The sequence below is a fragment of the Mixophyes fleayi genome, unplaced genomic scaffold (genome assembly GCF_038048845.1).
Source record: "Mixophyes fleayi isolate aMixFle1 unplaced genomic scaffold, aMixFle1.hap1 Scaffold_41, whole genome shotgun sequence".
Taxonomy (NCBI): domain Eukaryota; kingdom Metazoa; phylum Chordata; class Amphibia; order Anura; family Limnodynastidae; genus Mixophyes; species Mixophyes fleayi.
This window is the reverse complement of record NW_027448083.1, coordinates 276,197-289,659: the sequence shown is the minus strand read 5'-3', so window position 1 is coordinate 289,659 and position 13,463 is coordinate 276,197. Positions and strand designations below refer to the sequence as shown.

Genomic DNA, 13,463 nt, shown 5'->3' with positions numbered 1-13,463 from the left:
AGCGGCTGGATAGTGATCTTTTCAGGGATCACAAACTTGGACGCTCTGCATTTTCGGGACAGTATTGTAGAGGGATGAACGTAGTAAGATAATAATATATTCTGGAAATCCCATTTTAATACGTTTATTAGAGAAGATTGGACAGTTACTTGACCACTTACAGACACGAGGCAAGAGGCTGTGAGTTTTTATACAGGAAACCAAACTGTAATAACTTTATAATGTATGATGGGGGGGTATGTTGTTTGCTATAATGTGTCATAATAAATATTGTAGTGATGTCATCACTAAGCAACGTTTATACCCTTATAACTTACAGGAGTTTATAAATATATTGCTGTTACCTGTGCATTATACACGATGCATTCCTCTGATACATATACCTCTCTCAGGGTCAGTGGTTTTACTGTAGTTTGTTTTCCAATCTTTAAGCGACAATTTTAAGTCGACCTGTTAGACTCATATACTCCCAGCATCATGGGCATGTCACCCCACATGGATACTGCCCACCCATATTACTGGCAGGCTCGAAATTTATTTGGGTTCATGGTGTACAACAGAATTCTCTTCTTTGTTTAGAATGAGCGCCGTGCTAACTTCCTGCTCCCTCTCATCCCCCTCCCCCCCAGGTCTGGTGCCCCATGTCTCCTGAGTTTTACAGAGAATACGTCGCCATCAAAACAAAGAAGAGAATTCTGTTGTACACCATGAACCCAAATAAATTTCGAGCCTGCCAGTTCCTGATTAAGTTCCATGAACGGAGGAATGACAAGATCATTGTCTTCGCGGACAACGTGTTTGCGCTGAAGGAGTACGCCATCCGGCTGAACAAGTAAGTGGCCCTGCATGGCAATCAGGCGGAGGGTCGGCTGTGTGAATGGCCGCTTTGTTGTTTTAGGGACCAGTTTGATGGGGGTTCTTCAGCTCACTTGTTGAATCCTGGAGGCAGAGGAGGGGCAGCTCTTGTTCCCCTTAGAGTCTCTTTGTGTCATGTACAATATAGTAGAGAACTTCACCAGCATTTTATTCAGGCAATTTAATTTTCTTTTTAGGAAAACGGTTTTTAGGGAAACTCAGCAATCGGTTGTATTGTAATGAACCGTATAGGAAAATAAAACCCTTTTCTTTCACCTTGTGTACGTTCCTGCTGGGCAGACATGCTGGAGTCTGTTTATTATCATCTTGCTCTTTTCTGCACCAGCTCAATGTTCATATAAGGTTCAGACTTCTCTCTGTAGTGCGACCGAATAAAGGGAAATGATTTAAGAGTTAAGTTCACCTCTGTGCACTTCTTTTTGTGAACTCCCATTGCTTGTAGCCATTGATCCCTCGCCATCTTTTTCTCATACCCCTGGGCTTTCCCATTTGGTGTTTTGATGGCCCCATTATCCTTTTATTTTCTCTTTAACTATAAACTTTGAAAGACTGAAGGTTCCTCGTGTGTACAATTCACCTGTGAGCTGTAGTGAGTTTAGTCCTAGGAGGGCTGTTGATTGTACGTGTGAATATCTCTATCTTGTATTTTTGGTTGTTATTTTCAAACTGACAGTTAATGTACTTATCACAGCACAGTTGTAGTTTAGACGGATCCTTTATGAAAGAGATCTTTTAATCAATGTTAAATTGGCCTGAAAAGAGATCAGCCACAGTGACGATTAGGGAATGTTATTGGATGCGGTCGTTCTGCTGAATGAGCTTAAGGTGATTTTAATGTCCCGTTTACATCTTTCCTGGAGTGACTTCCACCCTGGGCTACATAAATGTCTGGGATCACTGAGAACAAACCATATACAATATATCGGTGCCGCTGGAATAGCTGTGAAGTGTGTTTTTTTTTTTCATGCAGGACACCAGTAATTTGTCTCCATATACATTCTGTAGATGTCATGTTAATGTAATATTGATCATCAGTTTCATATTGTTTCCTCCTTTTCAGACCCTATATCTACGGTCCGACCTCGCAAGGAGAGAGGATGCAAATTCTGCAAAACTTTAAACACAATCCAAAAATTAACACCATCTTTATATCGAAGGTGAGTAACCCCCATCAGGATATTTGGCCGGGTATGAAGTTGTGTTAAGGGGCGATCAGGATTTGCAGTAGATTTGTCATGTTCCTAGGCCAGGACAATCCGTCTGGTCACTGCGTAGACCAATGATCAGTATGTTATCCAAGACTGTTCCAGACTAAGTACTTGTTGTATGGTTTAGGTCGGAGACACGTCCTTCGATTTACCCGAAGCCAATGTACTGATCCAGATTTCATCGCACGGAGGGTCTCGGAGACAAGAAGCTCAACGCCTGGGGCGTGTGCTGAGAGCCAAGAAAGGTAACGTCACTGTCTTCTATAGACCGCGTCTGCTGGTGACTGGTTTGGCCGTCACCCCTCTGTAGGTTGTTTTTATAAACCCTCAGACATACTAGCAGCATCGTTGTACGAGGAGGTATAATTATACGACCTGGTGGTGATCTCGCTGTGTTCCTGCACGTGGGAATAAAATGCCAAATTTCTCTTCAACTAACTCGGTCCTGAAGAATTTTTCCAACCAATACACAATGTATATATCAGTCATTGTCACATCATGGGAGGTCATGAAAAGAGGCACCGCCATCTGCTGCGACTCTACAAATCCAGGAGGCTGGCAGGGACTTGTAGTTCCACAAAAGCTAGCAAGCTACAGGTTGAGAGAGTCTGCTCATTATGAACAATTTCACTTGGGACAGACTGGATGGAGCTTCAGTATGTGATCTATCTGAAAAGCACAAGTTTTGTTTGTTACCTTAGACTGGAGAAGTGCAGAAAATTAAAGAGGAACGATTGCAGCTACTACAGGGTTTTTTTTTGACCCCTCGTTCACTGTCTGCACTATAATTACCCTGCTGGTATCCGCACATTCAGGGCATTACTGCTGTAGAACCATCTCCCTAGCTGGAGTCTTTAGGTCAATCAATTCCGTCTCTTTAAAAGTGCAACTGGAGGGTGGGTCAGTGGGGTTAGAAGGAAGGACAATCATAAGTCACGATCTCTTGATCACAGCTTCTGATTGGTCCTCTCGCTCATCCCGCTGGGTAGGGAGAAAGCCGGTAACATTTATCTACTAGAGGGTGTGGAGCTTTAATGTTTTGGGCTACACAACCGGCCCTTCCTATCTAATGAAGCAACCAAAACTATTATCCACGCACTCATCATTTCCCGGCTGGACTACTGCAATCTTCTCCTCACCGGCCTCCCCCGCTCTCGCCTTGCCCCCCTTCGTTCTATACTCAATGCGGCGGCGAGGCTCATCTTCCTTTCTCGCCGCTCCTCTTCTGCCTCCCCACTCTGCCTTGCCCTTCACTGGCTCCCCTTCCCCTATCGTATCCTTTACAAACTTCTTACCCTCACCTACAAGGCCCTCTCCCACTCTACTGCCCCCTATATCTCCAACCTTCTCTCCATCCACACTCCCGCTCGGTCCCTACATTCGGCCAATGACCGTCGCCTCTCGTCCACTCTGATCACCTCATTCCACTCCAGAATTCAAGACTTCTCCCGAGCTGCCCCCCTTCACTGGAATGACCTCCCTCGCTCCATCCGTCTATCCCCTAACTTGTGCTCCTTCAAACGGGCACTCAAAACTCATCTCTTCCTCAAAGCTTACCAGCCCTCCACTTAACCCTCTTTCCATGCTCGCTCTCATCTCTTGGCTCCTCCTTTGAATAGGCTGCGCTTGCTCCCCTCCTTTGACTCCCTCTGTGCCGATTGTCTGTTGCCCTCCATTTAGGATATAAGCTCTAATGAGCAGGGCCCTTCTCCCTCCTGTCTCTCTACCTTCTCTTCTGCTCCAACCTCAATATTTTTGCTTTTCCTGGAGCATCTGAAGTCTCGGTATTACTCGTTTATTGTTCTGCACTGTTATTCCCTGTACTCTCCATTGTTTGTACTGTGTTCGGCGCTGCGGAAACCTTGTGGCGCCTTATAAATAAATAATAATAATACACAACCTAGCTGGTAATACGGTTTAAATAAAATATATTATTTTTTTGAACTTGTATCACTTGTAACACACAATTAAACTGCGTACAATGAGCAAAATCAAAGGTAGATTATCTGTACATCGCCCTTACAGAGTCCCCTCCGGGCTGCTGAAATCCAGTGATGGAGATGAGAATCCTGCAGGAACCTGTACAGATAAAGTCACCATTTGGTTTTGCTCGTTGGACGCTCTCCGGCTCGGTTTGTTTTGTTATTTTGCTCCTTTTCCGTCTGAGGAGATTGAGCTGCAGTAGCTGCTGGTTGATTTGAGGGACAAGCACTTGGAGAACTGTTTACGGAGCTTGTTGTTTATCACATTGATGTGGTGACGCCTGAAATTCAATGTGCAGATAAACCAGGAAACACAATTCTCCCCCCCCCGTACCAGCTGCGGAGTCGCAGCTTTGAACGGCCACGTTCAGCGATGAGCTGCGGTTACTGCGCAGTTCCCTCACTCACTGACATACAGCGAACTGGCTTAAACATTTCTCACGGCCTGTAACATTACCTTGTGGGGGTGGAGGGAGGGGGGATCTTTTATTCAGTGCGCTCCCCCTGGGCCCCATCTGCAGCATAATTCACTCCTGTCGCTGCTGTGCGCTCTCATTCCTGTGCTGGGCTTATTGCTGCCTGTGTCTGATTTATGCACCTTCATAAAATCCCCAACACCAGCTACAGATTACTCCGTCCCCGGATCGCTGAGCAGATGGGTCACTCCTCTGTCTATAGGAAACTGCTGCAATACTGCTCTCTCTTTCTGTATTCATTGTTGCAAACAAGATCTGACGTCCTGTCATCACATCAAATCCAGCGTTTACCGATAGATATATTTTTAAATTTATATATAAAATGCCTGGTCTGTGAGTAATCCGGGCATCTTCCTCTGTTCCAGTGTTTGTTATAATCCCTTCCAGAACAGGTCACCAGTTTTGCTTTCAGTGTAGACCCCCCGTGAAGTACAAAAACTACCCAGCGCTTTGCGGGAAGGGTCAGGAAAATAACGTCGGCCGTCTCCACCCTTCTCTCTTACAAGCGATCCTATTATGTCTGTAACTGTACCAGAGGTCTCTGCGGAGTTACGTACATTCCTCCCTCCTCTGTATGTTTTTAGAATACGATCCCTGCAAGTCTAAAAACATTACAGCAAATCAGACGTTTCAAAGCAGTGGCTTTAATGCGGCCAAAATGTTCTTTGTTAATGATGTCATGAGCTGAGATTAGCGTGCAGGAAGCTCTGAAGATAAGTGTGTGCGTCAGTAATGTGTGTCCGTCTATCCTGTGTATTGTTAGGTTATATAGTGTAAGGTGGGTAGAGTGATCATTTCAAGAGATATCTGATATTGATGGGTATATAGGATTTTAAAGGCTCGGGAGCCCCTGTATAATGCTGTATGTTCTTATTTGTGTGCAGGAATGGTGGCTGAGGAGTACAACGCCTTCTTCTACTCGCTGGTGTCTCAGGACACGCAGGAAATGGCCTATTCTACCAAAAGACAGAGATTCCTTGTGGATCAGGGATACAGCTTCAAGGTAAGCGCTTGTTACACTGAGCCAGGCCTGGCTCACCAGGTGTTGTGAAACTACAAGCCCCAGCATGCCCTGCAGCTATCAGCTGGATATCTTCTAGCAAAGCATTCTGGGGCTTGTAGTTTCACAGCACCTAGTGAGCCACGGGTTGGCCACGCCTGCACTAAGGGACCGTAGTAGTAAGTGAGCTCTGACCTTGTCAATTGGTCAGGAACAAGTGATGTCACTAATGTCCTTGTGGCCTGATTTACATATTGATGAGCTCCAGGTTCCTAGTTAATTTGGCTGCATTCTCATGAACGTGTGCAGGTCATTGGTCCAATTGTAATCTGACGGCTGCAGTGCGGCTTGTCCTAGATTAGAGTGTGGAGCGGACGGATGCGACACCAGAAATATCATCTATTAATGTTGGTGGAGAACGACCTCTGCTCCGGATCTCTCATCCAGAGTCGCTTCTACGTAATGATATCTTTACCTCAGACTTTCCAGACAACGTCGTCCTATCCACTGTTCATTGTGACATCTTGGGGTGTACAGACGTCTTTACTGTCATTTATGCCGATGTGACCCTATAATTAGTGTTCTTTTTTTTTTTGTTTTGTCTTCTATGGTTCTGTCTCTTTAATGAGATGAACGGTATTGACTGTGTTTCCTGCTCCATAACCGCAGTAAAGCGCCGTGTTCTCTCCTCTATTTGTTTCCTTATAAAAAAGAAATTGAGGTGATCTGTAGATAAATTGGCTGTTTGCGCATAGCCGGAATATTCGGTAACTGGGCCTAACCAGCGTCTGTATACCTGACCAGGAGCATTATGGGTTGTTTGCTTAGTATCAGGAGCACCTAGACATTGTTTAGTCAAGTGTTTATTTTGATTCTTACTTAAAATAGGGATCATTGATCTTTGTCCCAAATGTTCTATCTATCCGTCCACCTCACATAACATACTTAGCGCATGTGGATATCAGTCCAATAAAGTGTTTTGTTCTGTGTCCATGTTTGGGGCAGGTGATCACAAAGCTGGCTGGGATGGAGGAGGAAGATCTCGCGTTCTCCACCAGAGAGGACCAGCAGCTGCTTCTACAGAAAGTGTTGGCGGCCTCAGATCTGGATGCTGAAGAAGAGATCGTAGCTGGAGAGTACGGCACCAAGTCTTCCACACATGTAAGAGTCACGCTTTGTATGTTACATGACGATTCTGTCTCTTCCACGCGTGTGATAGTCACGCTCTGTGTTACATGACGATTCTGTCTCTTCCACGCGTGTAAGTCACGCTCTGTGTGTTACATGACGATTCTGTCTCTTCCACGCGTGTGATAGTCACGCTCTGTGTGTTACATGACGATTCTGTCTCTTCCACGCGTGTAATAGTCACGCTCTGTGTGTTACATGACGATTCTGTCTCTTCCACGCGTGTAATAGTCGCGTTCTGTGTGTTACATAGCGATTCTGTCTCTTCCACGCGTGTGATAGTCACGTTCTGTATGTTACATGACGATTCTGTCTCTTCCACGCGTGTAATAGTCACGCTTTGTATGTTACATGACTATTCTGTCTCTTCCACGCGTGTAATAGTCACGCTTTGTATGTTACATGACTATTCTGTCTCTTCCACGCGTGTAATAGTCACGCTCTGTGTGTTACATGACGATTCTGTCTCTTCCACGCGTGTAATAGTCACGCTCTGTGTGTTACATGACGATTCTGTCTCTTCCACGCGTGTGATAGTCACGCTCTGTGTTACATGACGATTCTGTCTCTTCCACGCGTGTAATAGTCACGCTCTGTGTGTTACATGACGATTCTGTCTCTTCCACGCGTGTAATAGTCGCGTTCTGTGTGTTACATAGCGATTCTGTCTCTTCCACGCGTGTGATAGTCACGTTCTGTATGTTACATGACGATTCTGTCTCTTCCACGCGTGTAATAGTCACGCTTTGTATGTTACATGACTATTCTGTCTCTTCCACGCGTGTAAAAGTCACGCTTTGTATGTTACATGACTATTCTGTCTCTTCCACGCGTGTAATAGTCACGCTCTGTGTGTTACATGACGATTCTGTCTCTTCCACGCGTGTAATAGTCACGCTCTGTGTGTTACATGACGATTCTGTCTCTTCCACGCGTGTGATAGTCACGCTCTGTGTTACATGACGATTCTGTCTCTTCCACGCGTGTAAGTCACGCTCTGTGTGTTACATGACGATTCTGTCTCTTCCACGCGTGTAATAGTCACGCTCTGTGTGTTACATGACGATTCTGTCTCTTCCACGCGTGTAATAGTCGCGTTCTGTGTGTTACATAGCGATTCTGTCTCTTCCACGCGTGTGATAGTCACGTTCTGTATGTTACATGACGATTCTGTCTCTTCCACGCGTGTAATAGTCACGCTTTGTATGTTACATGACTATTCTGTCTCTTCCACGCGTGTAATAGTCACGCTTTGTATGTTACATGACTATTCTGTCTCTTCCACGCGTGTAATAGTCACGCTCTGTGTGTTACATGACGATTCTGTCTCTTCCACGCGTGTAATAGTCACGCTCTGTGTGTTACATGACGATTCTGTCTCTTCCACGCGTGTGATAGTCACGCTCTGTGTTACATGACGATTCTGTCTCTTCCACGCGTGTAAGTCACGCTCTGTGTGTTACATGACGATTCTGTCTCTTCCACGCGTGTAATAGTCACGCTCTGTGTGTTACATGACGATTCTGTCTCTTCCACGCGTGTAATAGTCGCGTTCTGTGTGTTACATAGCGATTCTGTCTCTTCCACGCGTGTGATAGTCACGTTCTGTATGTTACATGACGATTCTGTCTCTTCCACGCGTGTGATAGTCACGCTCTGTATGTTACATGACGATTCTGTCTCTTCCACGCGTGTAATAGTCACGCTCTGTGTGTTACATGACGATTCTGTCTCTTCCACGCGTGTGATAGTCACGCTCTGTGTGTTACATGACGATTCTGTCTCTTCCACGCGTGTGATAGTCACGCTCTGTGTGTTACATGACGATTCTGTCTCTTCCACGCGTGTAATTGTCACGCTCTGTGTGTTACATGACGATTCTGTCTCTTCCACGCGTGTGATAGTCACGCTCTGTGTGTTACATGACTATTCTGTCTCTTCCACGCGAGTAATAGTCGCGTTCTGTGTGTTACATAGCGATTCTGTCTCTTCCACGCGAGTAATAGTCGCGTTCTGTGTGTTACATAGCGATTCTGTCTCTTCCACGCGTGTGATAGTCACGTTCTGTATGTTACATGACGATTCTGTCTCTTCCACGCGAGTAATAGTCGCGTTCTGTGTGTTACATAGCGATTCTGTCTCTTCCACGCGAGTAATAGTCGCGTTCTGTGTGTTACATAGCGATTCTGTCTCTTCCACGCGTGTAATAGTCACGCTCTGTGTGTTACATAGCGATTCTGTCTCTTCCACGCGTGTGATAGTCACGTTCTGTATGTTACATGACGATTCTGTCTCTTCCACGCGTGTGATAGTCACGCTCTGTATGTTACATGACGATTCTGTCTCTTCCACGCGTGTAATAGTCACGCTCTGTGTGTTACATGACGATTCTGTCTCTTCCACGCGTGTGATAGTCACGCTCTGTGTGTTACATGACTATTCTGTCTCTTCCACGCGAGTAATAGTCGCGTTCTGTGTGTTACATAGCGATTCTGTCTCTTCCACGCGTGTAATAGTCACGCTCTGTGTGTTACATAGCGATTCTGTCTCTTCCACGCGTGTGATAGTCACGTTCTGTATGTTACATGACGATTCTGTCTCTTCCACGCGTGTGATAGTCACGCTCTGTATGTTACATGACGATTCTGTCTCTTCCACGCGTGTAATAGTCACGCTCTGTGTGTTACATGACGATTCTGTCTCTTCCACGCGTGTAATAGTCACGCTCTGTGTGTTACATGACGATTCTGTCTCTTCCACGCGTGTGATTGTCACGCTCTGTGTGTTACATGACTATTCTGTCTCTTCCACGCGAGTAATAGTCGCGTTCTGTGTGTTACATAGCGATTCTGTCTCTTCCACGCGAGTAATAGTCGCGTTCTGTGTGTTACATAGCGATTCTGTCTCTTCCACGCGTGTGATAGTCACGTTCTGTATGTTACATGACGATTCTGTCTCTTCCACGCGTGTGATAGTCACGCTCTGTATGTTACATGACGATTCTGTCTCTTCCACGCGTGTAATAGTCACGCTCTGTGTGTTACATGACGATTGTCTCTTCCACGCGTGTGATAGTCACGCTCTGTGTGTTACATGACGATTCTGTCTCTTCCACGCGTGTGATAGTCACGCTCTGTGTGTTACATGACGATTCTGTCTCTTCCACGCGTGTGATAGTCACGCTCTGTGTGTTACATGACGATTCTGTCTCTTCCACGCGTGTGATAGTCACGCTCTGTGTGTTACATGACGATTCTGTCTCTTCCACGCGTGTGATTGTCACGCTCTGTGTGTTACATGACTATTCTGTCTCTTCCACGCGAGTAATAGTCGCGTTCTGTGTGTTACATAGCGATTCTGTCTCTTCCACGCGAGTAATAGTCGCGTTCTGTGTGTTACATAGCGATTCTGTCTCTTCCACGCGTGTGATAGTCGCGTTCTGTATGTTACATGACGATTCTGTCTCTTCCACGCGTGTGATAGTCACGCTCTGTATGTTACATGACGATTCTGTCTCTTCCACGCGTGTAATAGTCACGCTCTGTGTGTTACATGACGATTCTGTCTCTTCCACGCGTGTGATAGTCACGCTCTGTGTGTTACATGACGATTCTGTCTCTTCCACGCGTGTGATAGTCACGCTCTGTGTGTTACATGACGATTCTGTCTCTTCCACGCGTGTGATAGTCACGCTCTGTGTGTTACATGACGATTCTGTCTCTTCCACGCGTGTGATAGTCACGCTCTGTGTGTTACATGACGATTCTGTGTCTTCAATTGTTCCCAGAAAAAACACTTCTAGAGATTCTGCAAATACTTATTTTCTTTTATTAATACTTGTATTCATATACCCGCATTATAACTCACTATCTATAATTGTGCTGTAAAACATACATTATAGACAGAAGTAACTGCATAGAGAACCTGTCTACCTGGGTTAACTAATCGGAGGAGGAATCGGTTAGAACAGAGTCGCCTAATGCAGAATTGTAGTATGTTATTGTCTGTACATATAGATCGATCACTGAGACCCTCACACAATTACACATTACTAAAGTAATCATCTAAGTGCTCGTGTGGCAGCAGCTCACATAGTGTAGTCACCCAGCTGTTATGAGACGGGCCTACATGCACTGCACACACCGAGACGGGGCGAGAGGGCGTCATGCAGCCAGTGCTACAAGGTTTCATGTTTCATATTAGCTGCCAGTACGCAAATTTAAAGTGATTCGTCTGTATGTATTACCCAGTATTGTCTTATTAATATTTGTTCCCAATTGTAAAGCGCTACGGAATATATAAATAAATGTTGATGATGATCAGGTCACAATCCGCATTGTGTCCTAATCCAAACAACAACAAAACTGAGCGGTAATGGCGGGTCACAGGAATATTACTAAGACACCATTCAAAACTGATATATTTGGATAAATGAATTTAAGACCACGTTAGTTTCCTGTAGAACAAGGAACTGCAGAAAGATAAGTAACTTCACAGCCTGCAGTCCATTTACGATTCATCTCTTCCCGCAGTTGGCGAGACGCGTAGGTGCCATGGGTTCTATGTCTGGAGCAGACGACACGGTTTACATGGAATATCACGCTCCTCGGAATAAGGGAGGTAACAAAGGGCACGTACACCCGCTCTTCAAACGCTTCCGGAAATGAAACCTGGATCCCACGTCTCCGTCTCATAGAACTTGCAGAGAACAGCGTTTCTCACGTGTGACAACCCGACGCGCTTCATGGCTGCAACTCAATGGAGTTTGGGTTTAATATTTTTCTAATGTACAGATGAAATCTTAAATTAATTGTAAGATTTAGTCAGGTGTTGTTGTAAACTTGGCTGCAGGTAAAATGCAGATACGAGGGAATATTCCTCACCGGAATAGCAAAATAGTTTCTTTCTATCTCTTTGATGTTTAGTTTTTATTCTTTGGGAACAAAGAAATATGTAATAACCGTGACTTGTTCCAGATTAGCACCGATCATTGAAATTGCTCTGGAACATTTTATTTTATGCTATTTAAAAAAAAAAAAAATAGATGAACATTAAAGACAATTTATAATAAAATTCCAATATTGTGCACCGAGTCTTTTTTAGATGTTCTGATATTTACTTTCAAGTAAAAGTATCCTATATGTTTATTTTAGTCTGGTTCTGTAAATAAGTATAAGTATATATATATAATATATTTTTACCGCTCCGTCCAGTAAACAAACCTTTGTGATGTTTAATTAAGACACTAGTTGTTGAGCCCATTTAAATATTGTATAGTGTTGTTTCTCGTGTGCTGCCCACAGTGACGTTTGCCAGCGTCCGTTCTGCACCCGGCATTCAGACAGTCTGAATGGAGCACAGAGCAGCAGAGATGAGGGATGCCGGCACCGCGATCAGGTGAGTGTTTTTTTTTTTTTTTAAACTAGCCTGCTCCCCCCACCAACGACCAAGCCCCCTCCCTGCAAAAAAAAGAATGACAAAAAACGTTTTGAAAAAAATAATAATAAATAAATAAAAAATCAGCAGCGCAAGGGCCCAGGCCGGGCCCCCTGACATGCCCGGGCCCGGGTAATTAGTACCCGCTCCCCCCCTCTCGTACACAGCTACGATCCAGGTGTCCCGTGTTCTCGGTGTACACAGGTACGATACAGGGGTCCCGGGCCCTCAGTGTACACAGGTACAATCCAGGTGTCCCGTGCCCTCAGTGTACACAGCTACGATCCAGGTGTCCCGTGCCCTCTATGTACACAGGTACGATCCAGGTGTCCCGTGCCGTCTATGTACACAGGTACGATACAGGTGTCCCGTGCTCTCAGTGTACACAGGTACGATCCAGGTGTCCCGTGCCGTCTATGTACACAGGTACGATACAGGTGTCCCGTGCTCTCAGTGTACACAGGTACGATCCAGGTGTCCCGTGCCCTCTATGTACACAGGTACGATCCAGGTGTCCCGTCGTATTGAACAAATCCAGACTCAGAGTAGACACAATGACCCCAGAAATGTTCAGGGTTTTGCACCACATCCTACTACTGACACCAAGAGAGCTTTATTTTCTGTAGACTAAATCCCAGTTCTGTGACTCTTCTGCTGGTGGCCAAGCTGTGATTTGTAATAACGCTTTATTCTATGTGATCCTCTAGCAGCGAGCAGGCTTCCCTCCTTAGTAATTTACAAGGGTCTGTTTGTGATTTCATGCAGACTCCAGATGAAGCGTTTTATACAGAACATGGAACATTTCACATAACTTCGTAACATTATAATCTACAGTAAACTTTATACCTTATAATACACAGGTGTCGCTAATGAATTCTGTAGTTATGATGCGTCATCCCAGCAGTCAGGTAACATAGCGCGTCTCCCGCTGCAGTTACATACTGGGGTGCAGAGTGCAGAGTAGGTACAATGAACCTGTGCTCTGGCCTCCCTTGGTTGCCCTGTAGGGGTGAACATGGTGGGGGTGGATGGCGCTCCAGCCGGTGGTAGTCTGAAAATCGACCGTGCCTTATTGTAAGTTGGGGTAAGTGGTAGCACATACCAGAAGCTTCCAGCTTTAGCCTAAGTTGCATGTGCTGCAGGGTGGAGCACGGCCAGCGTTGAGGGGCCCCAAGACATGGCAGCACCAGGGCCAGAGATTATACTTGGCATGCCAGCAGGATAGCCTGCTACAGTATATCAGTAAATGAACATGTCTCAGCTGGAGCACATGATGTTTGTAGGATATTCCTGGGCA

The 13,463-nt window shown here is 45.3% G+C and overlaps 1 protein-coding gene across 1 annotated transcript; it reads left to right on the top strand.

Moving 5' to 3' along the window:
• Positions 1-611: 611 nt before the first annotated feature.
• On the top strand, positions 612-11,822 carry LOC142134183 (general transcription and DNA repair factor IIH helicase/translocase subunit XPB-like). Its single transcript, XM_075194513.1, has 6 exons — positions 612-832; positions 1,937-2,033; positions 2,212-2,329; positions 5,427-5,545; positions 6,548-6,703; positions 11,263-11,822. The coding sequence occupies exons 1-6, from the start codon at positions 642-644 to the stop codon at positions 11,395-11,397; spliced, it is 816 nt and encodes a 271-aa protein (XP_075050614.1). The 5' UTR covers positions 612-641; the 3' UTR covers positions 11,398-11,822.
• Positions 11,823-13,463: the final 1,641 nt, after the last annotated feature.